This window comes from Engystomops pustulosus, chromosome 5 (genome assembly GCF_040894005.1).
Source record: "Engystomops pustulosus chromosome 5, aEngPut4.maternal, whole genome shotgun sequence".
NCBI lineage: Eukaryota > Metazoa > Chordata > Amphibia > Anura > Leptodactylidae > Engystomops > Engystomops pustulosus.
Window position 1 is genome coordinate 23631874 of NC_092415.1, and position 25107 is coordinate 23656980.

At 40.3% G+C, this 25107-nt stretch overlaps 1 protein-coding gene across 1 annotated transcript in view; it reads left to right on the plus strand.

The window, feature by feature from the left end:
- Positions 1–25107, plus strand: part of ANGPT1 (angiopoietin 1) — a 217551-nt gene that overhangs the window by 125234 nt on the left and 67210 nt on the right. Inside the window, exons 2-4 of the mRNA XM_072151330.1 lie at positions 6234–6389; positions 11813–11934; positions 23070–23302. Of these exons, the coding sequence (XP_072007431.1) occupies positions 6234–6389; positions 11813–11934; positions 23070–23302 (511 nt within the window). The remainder of the gene's footprint in view (positions 1–6233; positions 6390–11812; positions 11935–23069; positions 23303–25107) is intronic.

Sequence of the window (25107 nt, forward strand, 5' to 3'; positions counted from 1 at the left end):
CCCCTGTATAGTACAGCAGCAGAGCAGTGTATCTCCTGTATAGTACAGCAGCAGAGCAGTGTATCCCCTGTATAGTACAGCAGCAGAGCAGTGTATCCCCTGTATAGTACAGCAGCAGAGCAGTGTATCCCCTGTATAGTACAGCAGCAGAGCAGTGTATCCCCCTGTATAGTACAGCAGCAGAGCAGTGTATCCCCTGTATAGTAAAGCAGCAGAGCAGTGTATCCCCTGTATAGTACAGTAGCAGAGCAGTGTATCCCCTGTATAGTACAGCAGCAGAGCAGTGTATCTCCTGTATAGTACAGCAGCAGAGCAGTGTATCCCCTGTATAGTACAGCAGCAGAGCAGTGTATCCCCTGTATAGTACAGCAGCAGAGCAGTGTATCTCCTGTATAGTACAGCAGCAGAGCAGTGTATCCCCTGTATAGTACAGCAGCATAGCAGTGTATCCCCCTGTATAGTACAGTAGCAGAGCAGTGTATCCTCTGTATAGTACAGCAGCAGAGCAGTGTATCCCCTGTATAGTACAGCAGCAGAGCAGTGTATCCTCTGTATAGTACAGCAGCAGAGCAGTGTATCCCCTGTATAGTACAGCAGCAGAGCAGTGTATCCTCTGTATAGTACAGCAGCAGAGCAGTGTATAGGGGATACAGCAGCAGAGCAGTACAGCAGCAGAGCAGTGTATTCCCTGTATAGTACAGCAGCAGAGCAGTGTATCTCCTGTATAGTACAGCAGCAGAGCAGTGTATCCCCTGTATAGTACAGCAGCAGAGCAGTGTATCCCCTGTATAGTACAGCAGCAGAGCAGTGTATCCCCTGTATAGTAAAGCAGCATAGCAGTGTATTACCTGTATAGTACAGTAGCAGAGCAGTGTATCCCCTGTATAGTACAGCAGCAGAGCAGTGTATCCCCTGTATAGTACAGCAGCAGTGCAGTGTATCCCCTGTATAGTACAGCAGCAGAGCAGTGTATCCCCTGTATAGTACAGCAGCAGAGCAGTGCATTCCCTGTATAGTACAGCAGCAGAGCAGTGTATCCCCTGTATAGTACAGCAGCAGAGCAGTGTATCCCCTGTATAGTACAGCAGCAGAGCAGTGTATCCTCTGTATAGTACAGCAGCAGAGTAGTGTATCCCCTGTATAGTATAGCAGCAGAGCAGTGTATCCCCTGTATAGTACAGCAGCAGAGCAGTGTTTCCCCTGTATATTACAGCAGCAGAGCAGTGTATCCTCTGTATAGTACAGCAGCAGAGCAGTGTATCCCCTGTATAGTACAGCAGCAGAGCAGTGTATCCTCTGTATAGTACAGCAGCAGAGCAGTGTATAGGGGATACAGCAGCAGAGCAGTACAGCAGCAGAGCAGTGTATTCCCTGTATAGTACAGCAGCAGAGCAGTGTATCTCCTGTATAGTACAGCAGCAGAGCAGTGTATCCTCTGTATAGTACAGCAGCAGAGCAGTGTATCCCCTGTATAGTACAGCAGCAGAGCAGTGTATCCCCTGTATAGTACAGCAGCAGAGCAGTGTATCCCCTGTATAGTACAGCAGCAGAGCAGTGCATTCCCTGTATAGTACAGCAGCAGAGCAGTGTATCCCCTGTATAGTACAGCAGCAGAACAGTGTATCCCCTGTATAGTACAGCAGCAGAGCAGTGTATCCCCTGTATAGTACAGCAGCAGAGCAGTGTATCCCCTGTATAGTACAGCAGCAGAACATTGTATCCCCTGTATAGTACAGCAGCAGAGCAGTGTATCCCCTGTATAGTACAGCAGCAGATCAGTGTATCCCCTGTATAGTACAGCAGCAGAGCAGTGTTTCCCCTGTATATTACAGCAGCAGAGCAGTGTATCCTCTGTATAGTACAGCAGCAGAGCAGTGTATCCCCTGTATAGTACAGCAGCAGAGCAGTGTATCCCCTGTATAGTACAGCAGCAGAGCGGTGTATCCCCTGTATAGTACAGCAGCAGAGCAGTGTATCCCCTGTATAGTACAGCAGCAGAGCAGTGTATCCCCTGTATAGTACAGCAGCAGAGCGGTGTATCCCCTGTATAGTACAGCAGCAGAGCAGTGTATCCCCTGTATAGTACAGCAGCAGAGCAGTGTATCCCCTGTATAGTACAGCAGCAGAGCTCAGCCAGTTTTGATTATCACATTATTTTGGAGAAGATTTTTTTCTCAGGTAAACAGGTGAGATTTCAAATAAAAGTTCTAGAAAGGACATTTCATCCCCTACCTGGGAGGGGGTAGTAAAATTCGTGTAAATCTGATGACATGTTCCCTTTAAGAGAAAAAGTGAATAAGCTGTCAATTATCTAACACAGTTCATAGAGGAATTACAGAGGAGTAAGATGCTACATGATGTAGAATATAAGTTTTTTTTTTCATAGCAGGCTAGTCCATAGAGCTGACAGGTCATCTCATAACGATATAATGGAATGATCAGTTTAATATCTTAAAACATATGAACATTTCCATCATCCAGTTCTGTATGGCGGAATATTAAAGGAAATCTACCACCAGGATGAAGAATTGTAAACCAAGTACATGACATACTGATGTATGCCCCCTCTGTCAGGATCTGCCATTCTTGAAGCTTATTATGCCCTTGTTTTTAAGAAAAAAAGGCTTTAAAAATTATGCAAATGAACCTCATGGGCTCCAGACTCTGTTAACACCTATGAAGTCTGGAGCCCTCAGTCTCATTTGCCTAATTTTAAAAGCCTATTTTTGTTAGAACCAGGGCATAAGCAGCTAAAAGAAGAGCAGATCCTGCCAGAGGGGGCACACATCAGTATGTCAGTGTATTTGGTTTACAATCCTTCATCCTGGTGGTAGATGTCCTTTAACAGCGTAAAACAAGACAAATTGCTCCAAAATCTGTTATAATTACTATAAAGATGACTGATGGAGATTATTCTTTATGAATGCAATTTGAGTTTTCTGGTGAAATCCCCTTCACTGATGACATCACCTGGTAAATTACATGGAATAAAATTTTGTGGAAATTGATATGATCAGAGAGAGTCTGTAATCCGCCAGATCGCAGTTTCTCCGACGTCCACCAGGTGGCGCTGCTGCGCTGAAGTTCCCTGGAACGCACTGGAATACACCGAGTCGGGCTGAGTGAAGGTAAGTGCAAGCTCCGCGACACATTTTTTGTTTTAAATGCGGCGGTTTTTCCGAATCCGTTGGGTTTTCGTTCGGCCACGCCCCCCGATTTCCGTCGCGTGCATGCCAGTGCCGATGCGCCACAATCCGAACGCGTGCGCCAAAATCCAGGGGCAGTTCAGGGGAAATCAGCGCAAATCGGAAATATTCGGGTAACACGTCGGGAAAATGCGAATCGGACCCTTAGTAAATGACCCCCTATGTGTCTACAGTTAAAGACGGTGTCACATTGTCACTAAGAGGTCAATATAATAGACAAATTTATGAAGACTTTAATTTCAGCTTAAAATATTTTTAAATTGTAGATTAAAAGAAAGGGGTAGTAAGAAAACTAAGACATATGATAGATAGTAGTAGATACGGTACGATACAACTTTATTGGTCACCTGTGGGACACATAGTTAGAGATAGGCTTAAAGGTGTGAAGATAATTTCTCATAAATGTAGTAATTCTGTCTCTTAGAAACGAGATAGCTTCCTCGGATACGACCACGTCACACTCCGGCAGCGGTGGCCAGACATGCGCTATAGAGTCCTGCCGGACCACCAGGATTCAGCAATCATTACCACAGGACGGATGTGGGACCTGCAGTAACTCCTGGACATTTCACATACAAAAACAAATTTGTTTCTTTGTGCAATCCCTTGAGCAGAGGTGGCCGTATCCAAGGAAGCCATCTCGTTTCTAAGAGACAACATGACTACATTTATGAGAAATTATCTTTACACAGGTAATTTTTTTTAATAACATCTAATTGAAGAAATGTTTATACATGGCAGATTTATCAGACTGAATGTGAATGCCAAGACAAGAATACCCCTTTAACGTTACAGTTCCATACATACACTACAAGAGACACGTTCTTACATGTATCTAGTTCCTTAGCTGCATCCAAACATAGTTACAGGACTATGCGAAACGGCACAATACAGGTTAACATGACCACATTAACCTACATAATGGGGAAGGATTAGTAGGAAATACACTAGAGACAACAACAAATAGACACAGGACAGACCTTTCCTTTAAATTTCATAGAAAGTTACGTATACCCTTGTGGGGGCAATGATGAATTCCACCCCAGTGAATGTACAACCAGTGCCCCCCGAGGACGTCTGAAGACGATGAATCATCTGTACAGAACAATCCTTGCACTTGGTTTCTCTTGGGAAAAGGGAATATATTTTCTTTCCCAAACTTCTAATTAATTCAAACAAATTACAAATTATCAGTTTCCTTTCCCCTTAGCCCTCGTTTTGGAATGACCTTGTTGTAATTAATCAAGTGATTAAACCTCATGTCCGGGGGTTATTTCGGTGATTAACATTGACTCTGAAGGCGGAATTACTAATCTCCTGTAATTCACAATAAACAGAACTGATAAAGATATTATAGGGCAGATTTACTAAGCTAAATGTCACAGAACTGGATGGATTTGAGCCAAAAAAGTATTCGACAAGTTGTGCGCCAATTTTATTATAGGGTGAAGATACTTCTTGTGACTTGTCTGCATTGGGGGTGGGGCTTATTGAGCAGAGGTGTGGCTTTTAATTAAATAAGTGCAACTTATAAAGCATAGGTGTGGCTTTTCAGTACAATGGGAGGGGCTTATAGTGTGTAAGTCATGTATTTAGTAAAATGGGTGGGACTTGTAATGGAGAGATGTGTGTTTTAATACAATGCGTGGGGCTTAAGTTACGATATTTTACACCTGAATTGGTGTAGGATCTTTTGGGTAGTATAAAGGGTAAAGATGCGCTAGTGTCATCCACTGTGATAAGATTTTGTACTTAAAGTCATATACAGGTTTGGTAAACCTATCCCATTATATTTGTATCCCAAAAAATTATAACAAAGCAAGATTATTATTAAAAATAAGGATAATATATGTACTCCGATCCCCTGATGACGCCAGTCGTTTGGCGAAACATGTCGGGGGGGCTTGTGTCTTAAACTTTAATATCATAATTATGGCTGCTCAACTAATGTGATCGCTGCAGAGATCCAATACCTAGATAGATATAGTGAGGGAAAATGATCCCAAATACCTTAAGAGTGATGATAGCAGTCCAAACATGTATTTTTAAGAGTTAGTGTGATATAATTTCAGTCTTACTTGGAACATTCAATAAAAGTTACGTTTTAGGCCTGACCGATAAGGCTTGTTTTCTGGCTTAGGACAGATTTGAGAGTAAGACATATTAAAGCCGCATACAGTCGGCAAAAAAAAAAAAAAAAACATGAAGGACTAGATTAAAAACCAGATTATTAGAAATAAGAATCTCTGGTCTAATTAAACTTTTTGGTGTCAAGTTTAAGTGGTATGTGTGGAGAAAACCAGGCTCACCACCTGCCAAATACAATCCCAACAGTGACACATGGTGGTGGCAGCATCAGGCTATAGGGGCAGGGACAGGACCATTGGTTGTCATTGAAGGAAAGATGAATGTGGCCAAGTACAGAGATATCCTGGATGAAAACCTCTTTCCAGAGGCTCTGGACCTCAGACTGGGCCGAACCTTCCAACAAGACAATGACCCTAAGCACAGAGCCAAAATAACAGAGAAGAGGCTTCAGGACATGTCTCTGACCATTCCTGACCGGCCCAGCCAGAGCCCGGACCTAAAGCCAATTGAGAATCTCTGGAGAGACTTGAAAATGGCTTCCACCAATGTTCATCATCCAACCTGAGGGAACTGGAGAGGATCTGCAGAGAAATGTGTTGCATCTTATGGCTGTACTAGCTCGAAAGATGTTGAGCGAAGGGTCCGAATACGTATGACCATGTGATAATCCAGTTTTTCTTGTTTTATAAATTAGCAAAAATATTTACTTTTCTGTTTTTTTTCTGTGGAGATGGGGGAAGAGTGCACATTAATGAGCGAAAAAACAGAACTTTTTTTATCTGACCATTTGGCTGCAATGAAAAAAGAGTGAAAAGTTTAAAGGGTTCTGAATACTTTTGCGCACCCACCGTAAATACATATCTACTAACCCAAGTGACTGCAATGTTATATAAAGTTTGGCTTCTATCTTTCTCATATATGTCAATGTATTTTTCACAGCTAGAGAACTACATTGTGGACAACATGAAGTCAGAGATGGTCCAGATGCAGCAGAACGCAGTTCAGAACCAGACGGCAACCATGCTGGAAATAGGAACAAGTCTTCTGAGCCAAACAGCGGAGCAGACGAGGAAACTTACCGACGTGGAGACACAAGTAAGTGACCACACAACTATACAACTGATACATCTTATACAATTTCCCACCAAAAATCGAGAGAATCCAACATAATTTCTCACCTCATCCTATATATTATATCCGCACATGGTACACATGCCACAGAGCTAGAAAGTGCAGTTACTATGGACCATTAGGGAAAGTGATTTAAGGAATTGTAAAACATCAGACCTTTATGGCATATCCACACCTTGCCTATGAAGATACCCATTTTGTGTATTGGGGCCATGGATTGACTCCTGTGTCCTATGGCCACTGTTAATGAAAAAAGTGGCCAAACATAGCCACCCCACCCCACCCCCCCCGTAATCAATTTTTATAGGAACCCCAAAAACTAGTTGATGAGCAAACCCGTAGCATTAATTGCCGGAGTTTGGATCTGGGTTCGGCTGAACCTGCCAGACTACTGATGGGTCTGCTCATTACTGCTCAAGAGGACCTTTTACCACCTCCATCAACTCCAGCTCTTTGCATCTTTTAATAGAGTTTTAGATTGTTTTTGGAACTCTCATAGGCGTGTTCACCTATAGCAATCCAGGTGTAGCCATGTCTATGCATAGCAGCTATGGGGCATGGGTCCACACTACTAGTCTCAAGCTAGTGTCAGAGATGGGATACTCTTTGAATTTGCCCTTATTATCTTAGGGGGGGCAATACTGCATCTTTAGACAGAACTATTCTTGCTTTAGAGGCGTAAACTTCTGTAGGGATCTCCGTTCCATAGTTCCCACATGTCCTTTTTAGCCGGGTGGCTATTGAATTGGTGACTATAACAAGCCCCTGAAACCTGCCCCCATTTCAATAGAAGGTTCTATAGTAAAGAAGGAAATGTCTACATGAATGGCCAAGAGTGCCGCATCCTGTCCTAGTCCCTGAAGCCATGTCATAGGTATATTGAATGCACCATTCATGAGAAGGTTAAGGTCACCCCCTTAACTAAACACCAGTATAGTTCAAATAAACACGGGGGCTAATAGCTGTGACTGATACACATGGTACCAAAATAAATGACTTGCCTCGGCTAATTCCTCTTTGAACTGGATTATTAATTCCCCATTGAGTGCTCTTGTACGTAGATTTATTTGGCTTCTGGAAACCCTACACTGGAATCAAGGTAATGGAAGCTAATCCTCAGTGTAGACAAACAAGGTACAAAATCTTTATGTAAAGTTATTAAATTCTTCCTAAAAGAATTGATGTGTTATTGAAATGAATCACTTAAATAACATGATAAATGCCAAAAATACTCCATATAATAAATACTGGATACGAAAGATACAATAAATTCCATATACAAAGGTAATAATAATTAGTAACATAGTAATATTAATTTTTCCAATAAATCTGTATTTCAGAAAATGCATCATTTTCTAGGAATCCAAAAACATACAAAGCTAAATTTTACATTCAGTTATCATAAATAATTAGTAATTATGCTACTATTAGCATGTACTATACTATTTTATATATTACTACTATAGGGTTTTTCCCTTTTTTACTATTAGAATATAAATTACTATTTTATATGTTACTTCTATAGGGTTTTTTCCCTTTTTTACTATTAGTATATACTATACTTTTTTATATGTTACTACTATAGGCTTGTTTTCCCTTTTTAACTGTTAGTATATACTATACTATTTTATATGTTACTACTATAGGGTTGTTTTCCCTTTTTAGCTCGTTAGTATATACTATATTATTTTATATGTTACTTCTATAGGGTTTTTTCCCTTTTTTACTATTAGTATATACTATACTTTTTTATATGTTACTACTATAGGCTTGTTTTCCCTTTTTAACTGTTAGTATATACTATACTATTTTATATGTTACTACTATAGGGTTGTTTTCCCTTTTTAGCTCGTTAGTATATACTATATTATTTTATATGTTACAACTATAGGGTTGTTTTCCCTTTTTAACTGTTAGTATATACTATACTATTTTATATGTTACTACTATAGGGTTGTTTTCCCTTTTTAACTCGTTATATACCAGTGATGGCGAACCTTTTAACGTCCGAGTGCCCAAACTGCAACCCAAAACCCCCCTTATTTATTGCGAGGTGCCAACCAAAAATTAAAGCAGTAACTTATTGCTCCCTGTTCTTCAACAACGTTCGATAATATCGGCCTCCTGAGGACAAGATGGAAAATTTGCATCATTTTAGCTTCTTTCCAGTGTCCCTCTGTACACAGAGAATTGTGGGGCCAGCAGGAGGTCCTCCAAAGATAATTCAGCCCTGTCTACTCATTCTCCCTCTTCCTACATACCCAAATAGCGAAGTATCACATAAATATATGACTGAAAGCAGCATCTTTTAAGTTGCTTGGGACTGCAGGAGGATTCTTTGAGTCCTGTCTGGTGTGCTTGGGTGATGGCCTGGGTGCCCACAGAGAGGGCTCCGAGTGCCGCCTCTGGCACCCGTGCCATAGGTTCACCACCACTGGTATATACTATACTATTTTAAATGTTACTACTATAGGTTTCTTCCCCTTTTTTACTGTTAGTATATACTATACTATTTTATATAAAATGGTATAGTATATACTAGTAGTAACATAATAAATAATAAAAATTAGCTGATAAAAATAATGTTTTTTGATAGTATTCATTTTTAATAAAAAATGGACTCCAATAAAAAATATTCTTAATAATACCGGTAATAATTCTTATAAATAGTTGTAATAAACTGGCTATTCATATAAAACTCAGATGCGCTGGGTTTTTCCGGGCAGGATAATACTTTTATTTTTATATTTTCCTACCGTTTCCTGAATTTTTCCTCTTCCTGTGGGTGCGGCAGCTTTCCTGTATGTCTCTTTCTAACCCAAAACAAGTTGTAGTATAACATTCAGGGATGTCATGTTAAAGTTTAAGGAGAAAATTTGCTGTCACTCAAAAAGTGAATAATGAAGACATTTCTCACCATTTTTCATGGTGCTTAAGGTTTGATCGAGGCAACATGAGTAGCAACAGGAAAGTATGTAGAAGTACAATGCTTGAGACAGGATGGAAGAGTTGTATGAGTCGTCTAGTCATGGACACGATGCACAACAGAACTCCATGAATCATAATTGACTAGCCTGGTCTATCACACAGGAATGAATTCTATGCAACTAACACTTATACAGAAAATAAGTTGGGTAAGTCTTGTGGGCTCTGCTTCATTCACCTTATCTTTGTAGTAAAAATCTTAAAAATCCCAGTTTATCCAGGATTGAAAAGCATGTCTGCTTTCATCAAGTTTTATGACCGGTGGAAGGGGCAAGAAGTTGGGAGATCCCCCAAGGAGCAAGAAGACAGGAGAACTCTATTTTAATGTTTAAATTCAAAGTTTATGGTCCCGTTTTGAGCGGTTGAAGAAGGCACATGTGAGTGCCCATCTCCCCCCCCCCCCAATCTCCATAGTAAAGGAGTGGCCGCACCACAAATCTGTGTAGGAATGGGATCTGCTCTATAATTTCCAGAGTGGCCCTTACCGCCTCAGTCACCATCAAGTCAAGTCAGACCTTGACCTGAAGATTTGAAGAAGACCTAACACCACCCACTCTCTGCATCCTTAAAAAAGTAAACTGCACTGATTCTGATGGTGTTGTAATTTTTTCAGTAGCTTCTATCATTCTTGACCAATTACTTTTGGCCCTCTATGTGCCAATTACGTTATCTGCTTTGAGACTCTTTGCTCCAGTCCTTACAGACCATATGACAGTTTGGTCTCGAAACTTAAAGCGCTGATTGCTTAGGAATTGAGGGACTTAAAAAAAAAAATAGCTTAAAGTATTAAAGGATTTTTAACTGGAAAAATGAAAAGGTCCTTTTTAAAGACTATCCTGTAGGTGGCACTGATCAGTTTGCATTTTGCATCTTTTCTTAAAGAACAACTGATATCTTTTAGATCAATAGCTCTTTTTATGTAAAACAACTTTGCCTGCTATATCCAGCAGTGTCTTTGCTATCCTCCTCAGTCTAGGCTGTCTCTGTAGTAGCTTTCACCCCTGCCTGTTTTGATAATCCCTCTGAGACCATATGGTGTTAACACAAGAAATTAGATGGATTCTATCTGGAGAGGAGTGGCTGCTGCTCCCTGCTCACTCTGGTTGAAGGTGTAGGTCACGTGAGGCTCTCTGCACTTAGCTAGAAGGAAAACTTTGTATGTGAGGATCTGCTGATGCATAAATATTGCACAGAAAAGTTATCCCTTGTTCCCTATCAGTCCTTCCATCTCAATCTGTGATTCTGCAGAACAGTCTCTCTCTCTCTGAACCTCCCTGGTTTTTACAAAAAAATTATTTTACAATCATGCAAATGAGTCTAAGAGGCTCCAGGCTCAAACTATTATGGAAACTGTAGGCTGCTTAAATTTGACTCAGCTTTAGGGCAAAGAAAGGAAGAGATTAGTCTACTTCGCCCACTTCAAAGCTGTTGAGGAAGATTTCTGACAAGCAGCTTCAAAACCAAAATTGGCATAGCAGTGGACAGAAAAGGACAAGCAGCAAAATGTGGACATTGTTCTGTTTGTCACATATGACAGTTTGGTAAAAATTATTATAAAATCAGAGTTAAGCAGCAGACATGTCTACTGGTCTGGTAATGCAGCTCAGCTCAACTCAAGTTAAATGGACTGTTTTATGAAAGCACACAAAAACGTGGAGTGGTTTTAGAAAGAAAGCAGCCATATTATTCCTATTCGTACCCCTATAAACAAAAATCAACTATAAATTAGTGACCCACAATTTCAAACATTAATCCTAATTTTTTATACAATGTACAAAACTATCCGTGACTTCTAGATGATGGATTTTTGGAAACTTCTCCAACTACTGCGGTCTCCAAAAAAAATACGAGAAATCTATTATTAACGAAAACAATCCCGTCGAATGTGGGACTCGAAATGCGCTCAATGCCAATGACAACCAACTCTAGCCCCAAATCTAACACGCGTTTCGGTTTTCTTTCAACATTATGGTTCAATTTAGAATGACAGCAATTATTTTATCATTATTTAGCAAGAAGCCCAGCGTTTTCTAGTTCCCACAGATCCCGCAGCTACATCAGTTCTGCTGAGCTGGAGATTTCGCTTGTACCAAAGCCTCATGCAAAATAAAAATGGCAGTCAAACCTCACGAGTCTCATGGGTCGATATGAACTCCCCCTGTCATCAAATGAGGCTTTCTGTAGGACCACCCTGAAAATACCAGGGGAGATCTATGACTACAGGTTTACAATAACATTTACTTTTGGTTCAGTGGCATGCATTCATACTATACGTCCTTCCACTATCATGCTGGGCATGTTTGTTTTCTGTCACATTTTAGCTTCCATTTTTATGTTCCTACACTAATGTAAAACGACAGCATGATATATCGTAGTTATTTTTTTCTCTCGTATTTCTCCAGGTTCTCAACCAGACGTCGAGATTAGAGATCCAGCTGTTAGAAAATTCGTTGTCGACCTACAAACTAGAAAAACAACTCATTCAACAAACTCACGAAATTATCAAAATCCATGAAAAAAACAGGTAATCTGATCTCCATCATTGGAGTTGGGTTAAACGGATTTGTATATGTTTTAAAGAGGACCCCCCCTCTCGTCAATACTCCCCATGGAGAATTATTTTTTATAATTCATTGTTGTATTGCACAGTTCATCTATTATTCCACCATCAAGATACTGACAACTAGGTGTTACCATTAAACAAGTCAAAGATGTGTGTCCCTAAATGTTATGGTACTCTTAGCAGTGATTGGACAATACAGGATTACACCCACAGGTCACTCTTAACATTCATTTACAAAATTAATCCCCCACACTCTTTTGAGATTGAAACTCCAAGCCTGGACAACCCACTTTATTATTGTTTCCATGAGGAGTTTTCAATAAGCTTATCTACTGTTGGCTCTTATATATAAAGGAGCCTAAAGACGTAGTAAAATCATCTAGTGTAGAACAGTCCAACTCTAAATACCAAAAAAATTACTTACCAGTTCCCTGGAGGAAATATGCTCACAAAAATTTTTGAAAAACCAGCTTCCCTATTGTTCCTCTTAGAAATTCAAGATATTGACATCTAGGTGTTACCATTCTACCCTATCAAAGGGGTCTGTCCTTGTTCCGTCTGTTTGGGTTCAGCATTAAGCTCCCCACCCCCAGCGTTAAGACAGCGGATCAATGCCGCTATTGAATGTGGGTGTTTAGTCTTTAAATGCCACCATCTTGATGCCATCAGTGCGTGTCACTACTAACTCTAGGATCGTCATTCCTCGATGACATCACGAGTGACAATCCTTGGATCCTTGGGAAAATGGCAACATGAATGTCCCGCCAGCGGCATTCAAAGGGTAACCCCCATCATCGGAGGCAGCACCGATTGTGGGTGCTACCAATGGGGGTGAGATTTCAAGCCCTCTCATCTCATCTGTAGAACCAATCCTCAAATGGATTATCAAAAAATATGAATACTTTATTAAACCTTTATTTTGATAGTAAATACTTAGGTTTAGTCTTCAATATCAGATAGGTGGAGTCTCGACACACACGACATCCCATGCCATCTTGACATCCCATGCCCCCCTTCTCAAGACGGCATGGGATGTTGTGTGTCGACCGACCCCTGAGGCCAGGCTGTATGGAGAGTCTGCTATACATGCACAGGGGGCACTGAACATGTAAGGACCTCCCCCTGGGCACTCTAGGGAACATAACAGCGCTCTCTCCATACTCTATTGGGACGCTATCAGCAACTAAAGTATTTGAGCCTTTCTGTAATCTGTATGTTGAGCAATAAGTTATCTTAATTGTCAGTCATTGTGTAATATAAGAAGGTGAATTAGTAATTATTTTATTATTACATGTCTGGCTTGTCATTTGGAATATTTCCTTCACAATTTTCTTGGCCACTTGAAATAGTTTCCTCCCATGGTAAGTCCAGGATTGAGATCTGTAGAACCTACTGACAGAGGTGAAGACAGAACTAGACTGATATAATAAAGGAGAGATTTACTGATATTATTGGGTACATTAATAGCAGGAATAATGTGCACTTAATAGATTTCTCATGAGGAATCTGCCGAACTGGAAATGACCCAAACGAGTAACATTCAATAGGAAAATTGGCAAGAAACTTTGAAAGACAAGGCCAAGACTTATTCCACCCATGGATCTCTCCGGACGGCTCTTTCTTTGTAATGTACTGTCATATGAGAAGAGGTCCCCAACTCTAGATAGATGGTAGGTAGATAGATAGATGCAGATAGATGGATTTAAAGGGAACCTGTCATCTGTCAGAAATTGACCCGATAAACAACTACCAGTATGTTTCTTTCATGACCCAGTGTGGTGGCATTGTTCAAAAAAATCAACTTTGAAGTGAGATGTCTGAAGTCAAGCTCTCTCTTCCTCAGAAATCCCCCTTCACTGTAATTGATGGTCCTACATTCAGGGACATCACTAACCTGATCTCCTGAAGTCCGATGCATGATGTCAATCACAGAGAAGGAGGCGTTCAGAGTTAAACTCTCCGCCTCCTTGACTTTATACAACCAATTTACATCTCACTTCAAATTTGATTTTCTGGATGATGCCACCACCAAGGGGCATGCAAGAAACAATAACTTCAAGGTGTTACACTACCTGACAATACACTAGTAGTGGTTTAATAGATCAATTGCTGATGACAGGAAGGCAATCTACCACCAGGATGAATGATTGTAAACCAAGCACACTTACCTGCTGGTGGGTACCCCCTATGACAGGATCTACTATTATTTAAGCTTCTTATGCCCTCATTTTACATATACAAATCCCAGAGTTAAAAGAACTAGTGTTTTGCTACCTGGTTGTTCAGCTGGGGAAAAGCAGAAAACTTTAATAATAAAACCCCTTTAAATAATGTAATTCTCCCTCTGCAGCCATCACTATTTCTATACTTCTCATAGAAATGCAGGAAAAGGCTGAACGAGCACATCTACCACCAGACAAAGGCTGTGCCGACAAAAGACTGACAGCTGCTCACACTTGTTGCTTTGTCCAGGCCAAAGGAAAAGGATCAAAGCAGGAAATTCACCCTTGTAGAACTTCATTTTTCCTATCACCCGGCTCATTGTGTCTTGTCACTTGCTGTAAATCTAGTGAACTGTATCACTGTAAGTCCAGAACCTCTGTAATTGATGCAAATTTACAAATGTAAAGCAATTTTTCTGATGTACAGTATATTATGTGTCCCTAAGTATGAGGACATCCATTCATCGGTAGGTGGCATACTCTAGGTATCTGCCAAACCAGTTGGCTACTTTGCCAGCAGCATTTAAAGGGTTAACACCCATGATCGGTACTAGCACTCATCAGGGGTGTTACTGACAAGTGTTCAGGTTTAGGTTCAACCAAACACAGCAAACTCACTAGTCATGAATGCCTCGGAGGGGCTATCCATTGTATTGTGAACTGCACTCTTTCATGGATATCTATTGGACTGATTTAATAAAAAAAATTAAGATGTGGTTTTCTGGAATCTTTTTTTGTGGGTCCCAGGTTGTGTAAAAATAAGCCTTAGGGAGCCCCTTTGCAGTGAACGCACGTGGCGGCATTAAAAGTTCAGAAACTAAAAAAGTCTCCTGTTCCCTAAAATATTCCCTAGTTTATCATTCCAAACAGCCCCTTCATGGTAATTTTATATACATCCTCCCTCACCCGCATGGATTCCTTATGTACAGCCTTATTTGGACCCCCCAGTAGCTCTGGACCCCAACACTTGCCCAGGTATGCCCAGTGCTGGCGCCGGCCCTGGCCGAGCTTCTCTCTACCAACAGAGGTCAACAATAGTAGGGAAGCAGATCTGATGGTAGATTCCTCCTCCTGACTCTGCCCTTATCTGTAATTAAGTAATCCTGGAACCTAACTTGTTAAAAAACTTTCTTTTAGTAATATGTCAATTACCATCAGAGGCTTCTGGAACGTGGAGTAGCCTTAGCTCCCAGTGCCCGGCCAGGCTAGTAAGTGCCCCAGTAGCCTCTGCAGGTAATTTACATATTACTAAAATAAAGTTTTTAACAAGCTAGGTTCCAGGATTATTAAATTACAGATTAAGGCAGAGGCAGCAGGAGGAATCTACCATCACATCTACTTCTCATAGTAGATTCCTCATGATAGGTTCCCTTTAAGGGTTTACACATTATTAGGTTATGTTGTAGCTGAGCCCCATTGTTAAGCTAGAAGGCCAACCACAGCCTATGAAGCTCTGTTTCTTCTTAGAAATCTGCCACTTTCTGATATAATCAAAAAATTGTGTTTGCTCCATTAGCAGTGACAAGAAGAATGTGTTATTCCCAGCATTCAGTGCTGCATGATTTCATCCATGTGATTACATCTAGATGTCTATCACTTTAATTTCCTATTAATGTTTTGCTAAATGATATTAAATTCCTAATATGTTTCAAATGAGTTTTTTATGATGAAATCTATAAACGTTCGGCTTCTATGGAAGAAAAACATCGGATCTGGAACATACAGGGAGTTGGACCATCCAAGGCCAATACAAATATGATTCTTAGTCATGAACTAAAATTATTCCTCTTATCAATGATGACTTTAAAAACCGACTTTCATCTCCATCCAAGCCCCCCGAAGGCACCCAGATAATTTCTACACAATCACGTATCTCGTAACTGTAACTGGATGATAGATTTTTGCGCAAGAAAAAGGATAATGTTATAACTCGGTCTGGAATAAATCCTCTGTAATTATCTTGGCAAGTCATACCATGGGCCACATTTATCCAACCAATAGCTTTGGACGTGGGTGAACATTCAATATTTAGCTTTAAAACTAGGGCTCAGCTAATATCATACACAAAAAACTCATTTATTGTATGGAATGGCTATCCACCCTTATCATAAACATTGTGTAGATAGATTTATAGAGCCATTCTTCAAGGGGTTCTTCGTAACCTAAGATGGGTCACCAATATTTCATTAGTAGCGGACTATCTTCCACCACCTTCATTTATCACAAGCATGAAAGGAATGCAAACTGCAGCCGGCTCTTGTACTTAGCAACCACTCCCTAGGACAGTGATAGCGAACCTTATGGAGACCGAATGCCCAAACTGCAACCCAAAAACTTATTTCAATCTTCTTGCTCCCTTCCCTACCATAGCTTTCAACAGTCATGAGGACATCAATATTGTAGGAGGGGAAATTTGGATTGCCATTGGAGCTTCTCTCAAGAGGCGCTGAACAGGAAGAATAGTGGAGTCGAGAGCAGGAGCTACAATGGCTCCAATGACCATGTCCAAACCTTTTCTCTCCGTAAGTCTCAGGTAAACCAGGATGAGAGAGTGGCACTTCCTGGGGTACCTGAGACTGCAGGAAGAGCCCTTAATTCATGGCTGGGGAGCCGTAAGCTTGGAAAAATGTCCACTGAGAGGTCTCAGGGTGCCACTTCTGGCACCCGTGCCATAGGTCCGTCACCACTGCCCTAGGACATCAATGGGTGCCCCCATCAAAAAAAAGGCTATATTCCCTGCAATATGACACCTAAATGCATACCCCACCATCTGTAGATCACCAAACCCTTACAAATTAAGTCTGGGTGAAACTGCCTTGTTGCAGGTTACTACACTGGGAAATAAATAAAAAACTTGCCTCAAGTTTTCCACCTAATTCTGGGTAATTTTGAGCTGCTGATTCCGAATATACCTTCCATAGCAGCTCTAGTTTATGAGATGTTGCATATTTTCCATCAGAAGGGTACTGTGAGAGAAGGGATACACATATGATGGCTGATTACTATTGGAGACTTTTTTATAATATAAAATGTATAAATAAAAGAAAACAGTAGCAATGCCAACAATTGGGAAAAAGAAGTAGAGGTTTAGAGGACGATTAAATAGGTCGAAAGAAGTTTATATTATTTTACTATATTATCCCAACCACTTCTTTGGTTTTGGGTGTTGAGACCTTTTCTAACCCTTAAGGTATAAAAATACTCCAGCCTTGCGCACACATGTTACAAAACTGAATGTCTGGTACCCAGGCAAACCACATTCCTTTATTCGAGTGCTCGGGACATCCAGCAACTTGTGTGTTCTCAAAATCTGTTTCCTTTTACACAAATTAATAAACTAAACATGAAGTAACCAGTGAGACGGGAGAAGCTTACAAAAGTTTTCATATATGGTAGCTATAGTTAGGTGAAAACCCATATATCGACTGGGGAAGCAGCTTCTGTATGTATCTGACGTGCCTTCTGAAGGACACTCCCATATAAAAGATGAAATATCATCGAAAACATAAAATAGAAAAATAAATCTAACTAAAAACTCAACAGCTTGTCCTTATGGGTACCAAAAACATGAAAAAACATCTCAGTGTTAGCCTTGTAGGTTCTTTATATAGATGTGAAAAAATGAATTGAGGACCACGCAGTTTCTAAAATCAATGATGTCTCTACGGAAAGTGAATTTGGTAGGGCATGTGGCCTGGCCATGGCATGTAGGTTTGGAATCAGAAAATTAAACGGAATTATTGCACCCAGTCCAGTTCATCCTATAATGGATCCAAGTGGCAACAGAACCAATTGAATTACAATGTTGTCCCCAAAGGCTTCATTCAGGTTATTGTTACTTTGGCAGCAAGTAAAGTGCTTCGGACTGCTCTATTCTTTGAGATGTCCTCTACGGTAAAAATGTGTGCCCTCTCCATGGAATAAGGACAAGAAATGTAGAGGCCAGAAGCTACTGCTTCTTGGGAGGGCTTTGCATTTCTTCAAACTTATTTTCTGTTCTTATGACCGTCATCATAGGGCACTGGGAGGGAAGACAGCGTAGACTATGAGCGTAAACCGGTCATATCCATTAGATTGTGCTGCATCAATCCATTGGTTCAAGATGCCCAGTTGACCATTTACCGTGTTGGGAGCTTTGTAACGATCACCTGATAACAGATGCCAAGGAAGTTAAGGAATAGCCAATAGATGCACAACTACCTAATTATATTGCTCTTAAGGAGATAATCCACTTAGGAACATGTCTGGCTGTGGCTTCTTCCTCTTACCCCACTCAGAACAATGGTACCTCATGTCCAAACTGAGTGTTAATGGGGCACATGTATCAAACTTTTGCCTTGCCCTTTTGTTTAACTTTTGAGATTTTTCATGGTACTTGTGCTCATTTGCAACTTTTGTCTCCTAAAACAATCTCTCTTCAAAGTTTTCATTTGTCTAGTTTACTGCAGTGATCCCTAAGTTATCACACAAATAATTATTGCAGATGTCTATGGCTACCCCTGACCAGGCGTAGAAATGAGCTAAGAACTGATTGCGACTTTTGGAAAGTTTTTGCCACTTTTGGTTAAAAAAGTTGCTAATTCACTAAAGATCAAATGCCCCATGAAGGTGGTAAAAGAAAAACCTTCATAAAAAACCTTTGTAAATACTATCATAAGATCCTGGCAGGGTGATTGCTCATGGACAGTTAGAGATCACATGACCCTCCATCTGCGGCCATTTTATGGTCAGGAATGTCTGGCTGATGAGGTAAAAGACAGGAGGCTTCACTTTACATATCAAGAAAGTGAAGCAAAACTATTACTAGATGTATATTGGTAAATTACCTTATATCCTGCTCCTCCCCCCACTTATACACACATTACAAAATGCATGAGGTAAGGTAGCCAACCCTTTAAGTATATGTTAAAGAATGAAAAAATATATACCAGACCCCCGAACAACCCAATACACTTACAGATATTATATTAGATTTTTATACATATGTAGGGGTACTTGTTACCGGTTACTGGTAGCCCCTGAAGGAGTAACACATCTCCCATAAAACCATTTGATTTAAACATTTATCCATATTGTATTTCATTGTGCAGAATCGCCATATGTTCTCTGTGTTATTGTCTCCTGGAAGACATTTTTGGGTTCCTTAGTCATGGCTGCCTCTAAGTAGCTAGGAAGTCCTCACCACAGGGGGCCTACAGTATAATTGTCCTGTATGACCAGAGATTTATAGTCACTCATGTTATGGGACCATTTTGCGGAGCAGGTGCCAGTGCTGGATGCCCCGTACACCTGGATCTGGTTATGTATGGATTAGAATATATGGATGTAGGTCTCTGGAAGCATGTAGACCCCTGCTGGGATTGTAATTGAAGAATGAAATGAATGTCTTTGCTTACAAGTAATAACCTATTTATGGTCTGATATGAGGTGTCTAATGTTGTCTTTGTCCTACTGGGATATTGTTTGGGATGTCTGGAAGTTGACTCATAGAGAATGAATGGAGCTCGGGTGGATTATGCATCATACCCCCATACAAAAAGCCAGATAATAGCTCATGGTTTAGGCTTCTACGTTAATACGTGTATGCAGGAATCATTAATAAACTTACGATTACAGTCACATTTCCGCAATGTTAGGATTACGTAACCAAGGACTTGAATAGTAGACAATGAAAGGCCTCCGATCACCTACTGGGACATTGGGCTTACAATCTCTAGGTCTTTGGACCTTACAATCTTTAGGTCTTAGTAGCTAATTACAGAAATATTGGAGGACGTTATTAATCTCCACAATTGAGACAGGTCTGGGCCTAAGTGGGATGCTAAGGGCAGGCTTTTACAACATGGTCTGTTACTATGAGTCCAAAGGATAATGAACCTCCTTCTTCCAAGGCTACAATCCATAGTTCAGCTGCCCTGATTCTCTATACCAGGTACATGATGGGGATGTCATCCACCATAACCAGCTTCAAAAAAACCCTTGATTTTGAATATTTTAAGATAGTATCAAACTTGTTTCCATTTCAATTTCATCGAACCATATGAGGGCTTGTTTTCAGTAGGAGAAATTGTACTTGGTGGTGGCACCATGTAATTTTCTGTGCCATGTATTGGGAGGCTAAAAAGAATAACAAATGCTGCGGGACTGACAAAAAACTCAGTTTCGCCATGTTCTAGTGAACTTCGGTGCAAACAAAGCGATAGCAAATTTATATCAATTTTATATATGTTAATCAGGGATGAGCAGACCCGAACACAGCACTGTCCCAAACATAGCAGGTCTGAGAAACCAAATCAGCAATTCATCCAGAAGTTTGGTTTAGGCACTAACTCTGCCACTGATCTCTTGTGCCAAACCTTAAAATGCCCCTGGCAAAGCCACGAGCTGCATTTTTCTCTAGGATTGTCGCTCCCGGATGACATCACAGCATTTGAAAGGTGTTAACAAGTGTTGAATTGCCAGAGGCATTTGTAGAGTTAACATCAGCGTTTGTCAGGGGTAGGTTACTCGAACCGAGCGTCTGTATAAGGTTCGGGTGAACTTGGCAAAAAATGTAGTGATTTGGGCATTTGGATGAAGGGGTGTAATTTGAGTTTTCTTGTTCTATTGTTTATGCTTTATTTTTGGTTATTAAAAAAAAAGGAAACAAGAGGAGAGTGATTTCTTATACAGTAGTTATAAAGTTATTACAAGTTATTATAAGTGATTTAAGATTTCAATATTTAAATTTTTTTTTTACAATTATTTCAAGCTCCTTATAATAATAATAATAATAATAATCTTTATTTATATAGCGCCATCAAATTCCGTAGCGCTTTACAAATCTCCTTAGTGTAAACCCTAGGGGATCTGATTGCTCAAGAAAAATACTGCTACTACTTGCAGCCTGCCTCCTCTCTCTGGGACCCACAACATTATAATAACATTGTGATGTTGTGATGTGTCATCTGTAAAAGGAAATCTGAACTGAAAAATCCATCATGATAAACCAGGGACATTACTCATAGATCCAGGCACCATGACTGTAGGAATCTTCTTATATTTGTTATCCATGGTCTCCTTCCTTCTAGAATCAACTTTTAAAATCATGCTTATGAGCTGGGGGGGGGGGGGGGGTGTTACCACAGGCTGTTTTATAGGAGCATTTCCCTCCCTCCTGCTCCCTCAGCATTTCCTTCTCCCTCTACCTGATTGATTTAATGGTTACTTTAAACTTTTTGGATGCTACAATGAAAAGGACCCAAATTTCAGCTTTTTTGTTTAAATCACCTCCCAAAACAAAACAGAATAAAGGGTAATCACAATGTTGTATGTACCCCAAATTTCTTGGTATGGATGACAATCGCTCATTTGGTCATATGTCTCTGAAGTGGATAATATTAGGGGACGTTGTAGAACGCAGAGGTCTTGTAAATCATTGCTCCGTCACGGGCAAAAGACAATCTGTTACATTTCAGTCATGGTGAATCCAAAAAGTTTTCATAACTGGGAATAGGACAGCTGGATCTGATATGTGAGGAACAAGGGGGGAAGGGTGGGTGATCATGGAGAGGAGTAAGCGGGTGTCATCACTGCACAGAGCTGGGACTGTCCTCTGACTGATGGCAACGGAGACGGCTCCAAGTCTCCTTCAAGAAGTAGCAGTCAGTGAGTTTAGTTACAGCCTGTATTTTACGAGGCACGTCCTGTGACTTCAGAAATGAAAGGTAATATGGATTGTGTTGCAGTTTGTCATATTCTGGATAACATAACAGCAGAGGAGAATATTAAGCCAGAAAAATAATAGGACCCCAGGGGGTACCTCAAAGATTGCACTTGAACTCATCAAGAATTGAGGGGAAGGAGCTTCCAAAAAAAAAAATTACATATCAGTTACATACGTATAAAGAAAAGAATTGTGCAGGATACTTTAGTGTTTCCACTAAATACCGTAGGCTGATTCTGGTATTGCAGTTCTGCCCAAATCACAGCAAAGGAAATGACCTACCAAAGGACGTCTGTTGGCTTTGTTTTTATAATTCGGCACCACTTATTTTTTACTTTGCTGCAGTTTATAGATTTTACTATGATATAGCATTATTTTACATCAGGTCCTCTAATGGTCAGAGAGTAATTAGCATATCCTAGTATTGTGCCATCACTTTCTGTTATGGACTCCTTAAAGCATTCTTAAACAGGTGCGTCAATAGACATGGTCACACCCCTAGGATACTCAGCAATAGTGATGAGCCGACCTGTTCAGGTTTGGGGTCACCAAGACAGACTTTGAACAAAAGTTTAGTTCAGGTACCCAAACTCAAACATGAACATCCACCTGTAGCATTCGGGATCGATGCTCGCACCCATTGGGGATGTTAATCCTTTCAATGCCTCCAGCAAAACCTAGGATTGTGGCTCCTCGTGATATTTCAAGGGTTAACATTGGAGGTAGGTACCTCGTGTAACTGGTGGTGGTGACTCCAAAAGCTGAACCCAGATTTCTGGCTCAATTTCAGGTTTCAGAACGTAGACACCCATCGGTAGCACCCGTGATCAGTGGGAGTTAACCCTTTAAGTGCCGCCAGCAAACCCTAGGATTGTCGCTCCTGTGACAGATGAGACCAAATGCCAAGCCAAGACTTTTGAGTGAAGTTTGGGTTCAGGGACCCTACTCAGCAACTAAATGGCTTAAAATTTTAAAAAAATAAAATTAATTTGTCTAAAAGTTTTTAATGCAACTTCTCATTGGAGAAAACACTGAATGCAAACAATGGCCGACATATACAGCAAGTATATAAATTAGTTTGAATATTATCGTTCTCCAGGCCAAATCATCTCCAAAGTAAAAAAGCTTTTTACCCTACATAATTACATTCTAATTACTCTCTTCCACAGTTTGCTGGAGAACAAGATTTTGGAGATGGAAGTCAGACATAAGGTTGAATTGGATACATTGAAGACGGAAAAGGAAACGTTACAAGGTCTGGTGTCCAGACAGAACTACATCATCCAAGAGCTGGAGAAGCAGCTGAGTAAGGCCACCACCAACAACAGCATGTTACAGAAGCAGCAGATGGAGCTGATGGACACCGTGCACAACCTGGTCAAACTCTGCTCCAAAGAAGGAGGTAAGGGACATGTTGGCTAAAACGTATACTACTTATATCATAGTATCATAGCAAAAGAGGTCACCAGTCCATCGAGTCCAACCTATACATTATATTGTGTTGATCAAGAAAGCGGTAAAAACCCTGCAAGGCTGATGCCAATTGGGACAAAGCAGGGAAAAATTGCTTCCCAACCTCTAATATGGTGGTCAGAATAACTCCCTGGATCTACAGAAACTACTAAGAAAAAGTTCTATTCCAATACGATGTTATATTATTCCGCTCCAGAAAGGCACCCAGGCCCCTCTATATAGTAACCATTTTTGCTTCCACAGTTCAAAATATATTGAAGACATATGATCAATGATGGTGGTGGTGGTTGAGGAAAGACCTTGGATGATAAGTCACTTTGTATTTTGCAGGATCTTGGGTGCCTGCTTTTATTATGAACCCATGATGGGTTCCTCCAGTACTTTGTTGGACCAGTCCAACCAAATGCATACACACAATAGAAAAGTTGGTTGAATCAACCTGTTTTGGCAAAACCAATTAATTATCTTATTTTTTATGAGGATCTCCTGAGTCCGTCCCCTCCCTCCACTGAGCAATTGGGTCAAAGGTTCCTAAAAGTATATGGGCACCTTTAGAAGATATTCAATTGCATTCAGTTTGGATTCAGAACCATAAGCATAACCATATCTACTACACTTGTTTCATGATGTGGATATCTACGTTTTGTTAAGGTCTGCACTGAAGAACTATGGTCCTAACGGTGACCTTACAAGCAGGTCAATGGGAACGGATGATAAATGGAAGGTTTTTTGTTTAGCATCAGTTCTGGTTGCCTGTTATACTATTCCAAATAAATAAACAGACACCATAATTGGGGGTGGGAACTAAGCCTAAAGTCGATGATCTATAATGATACCAATTACTGCTATGACTCTGCTTATCTTCATCCCCTCTCATTTTCTGACATATTTCCCATTAACCTGGGTTCCTATGTCTTATAAACATAGAAAAATCTGATTAATAAAACCACAATGTAATACAAGTCTCTGCAGTTCCCCTTTGACTGTAGTTAGGTCTTCTCTGAATGACTGTGAATGTTGGAGCAGATGAATAAATTTACTGCACTATTTCATTCTTCGAGGTTTATGCTGAGTCACAGGAAATACTTGAGTCCTTACTCCATGACTTACTGCTACATACTGGGAAATAGTAGATAACAAAAGTTACAAGCAGTATTTAGTGTGGAGGTAGCACGGGGCATGGCTCACCGGTACACTAAGCAGACATTTACGATAAGGGAGGAGTGGTCCCATCTGTGACTATGTAAAAGATAGTCCCAAATATAGCATAGATAGATATCAGAGAGGCATGATCTCAATTATCTATATCACTGGATGTTGATGGAACTGTGTTATTATTGTTTCTTCTAATCCAGTCGTTAGATAAAGTGACCCCCATGATTCTCGTCCATTCCCTACCCTCTTCTCACATTGATTTGAGAATAAGACAAATGAGAAAAATGTGTTGCTTCGAATGTCTACACATGCAATAGAAAACATGTAATTCCTACTTTCACCTTCGGGAGTGCTGTTGGGAAATTGAATGTTTTTTAGTTCATCCTGGAGGTCTCAGCAGCAGGTCAGGTTTCTTTATTTCTCTTTGAATAGAATAAAGGTGAACAAATATATATATTTTTTATAATCTTTAATCTTTTTTATTCTTTTAACATATTACAGAGGTGTACAAAAAAAAATCACAAAAAAATTAAATAAGTGCAGGTTGGAAATTATATTTAACAAAAATCCCCACCATAC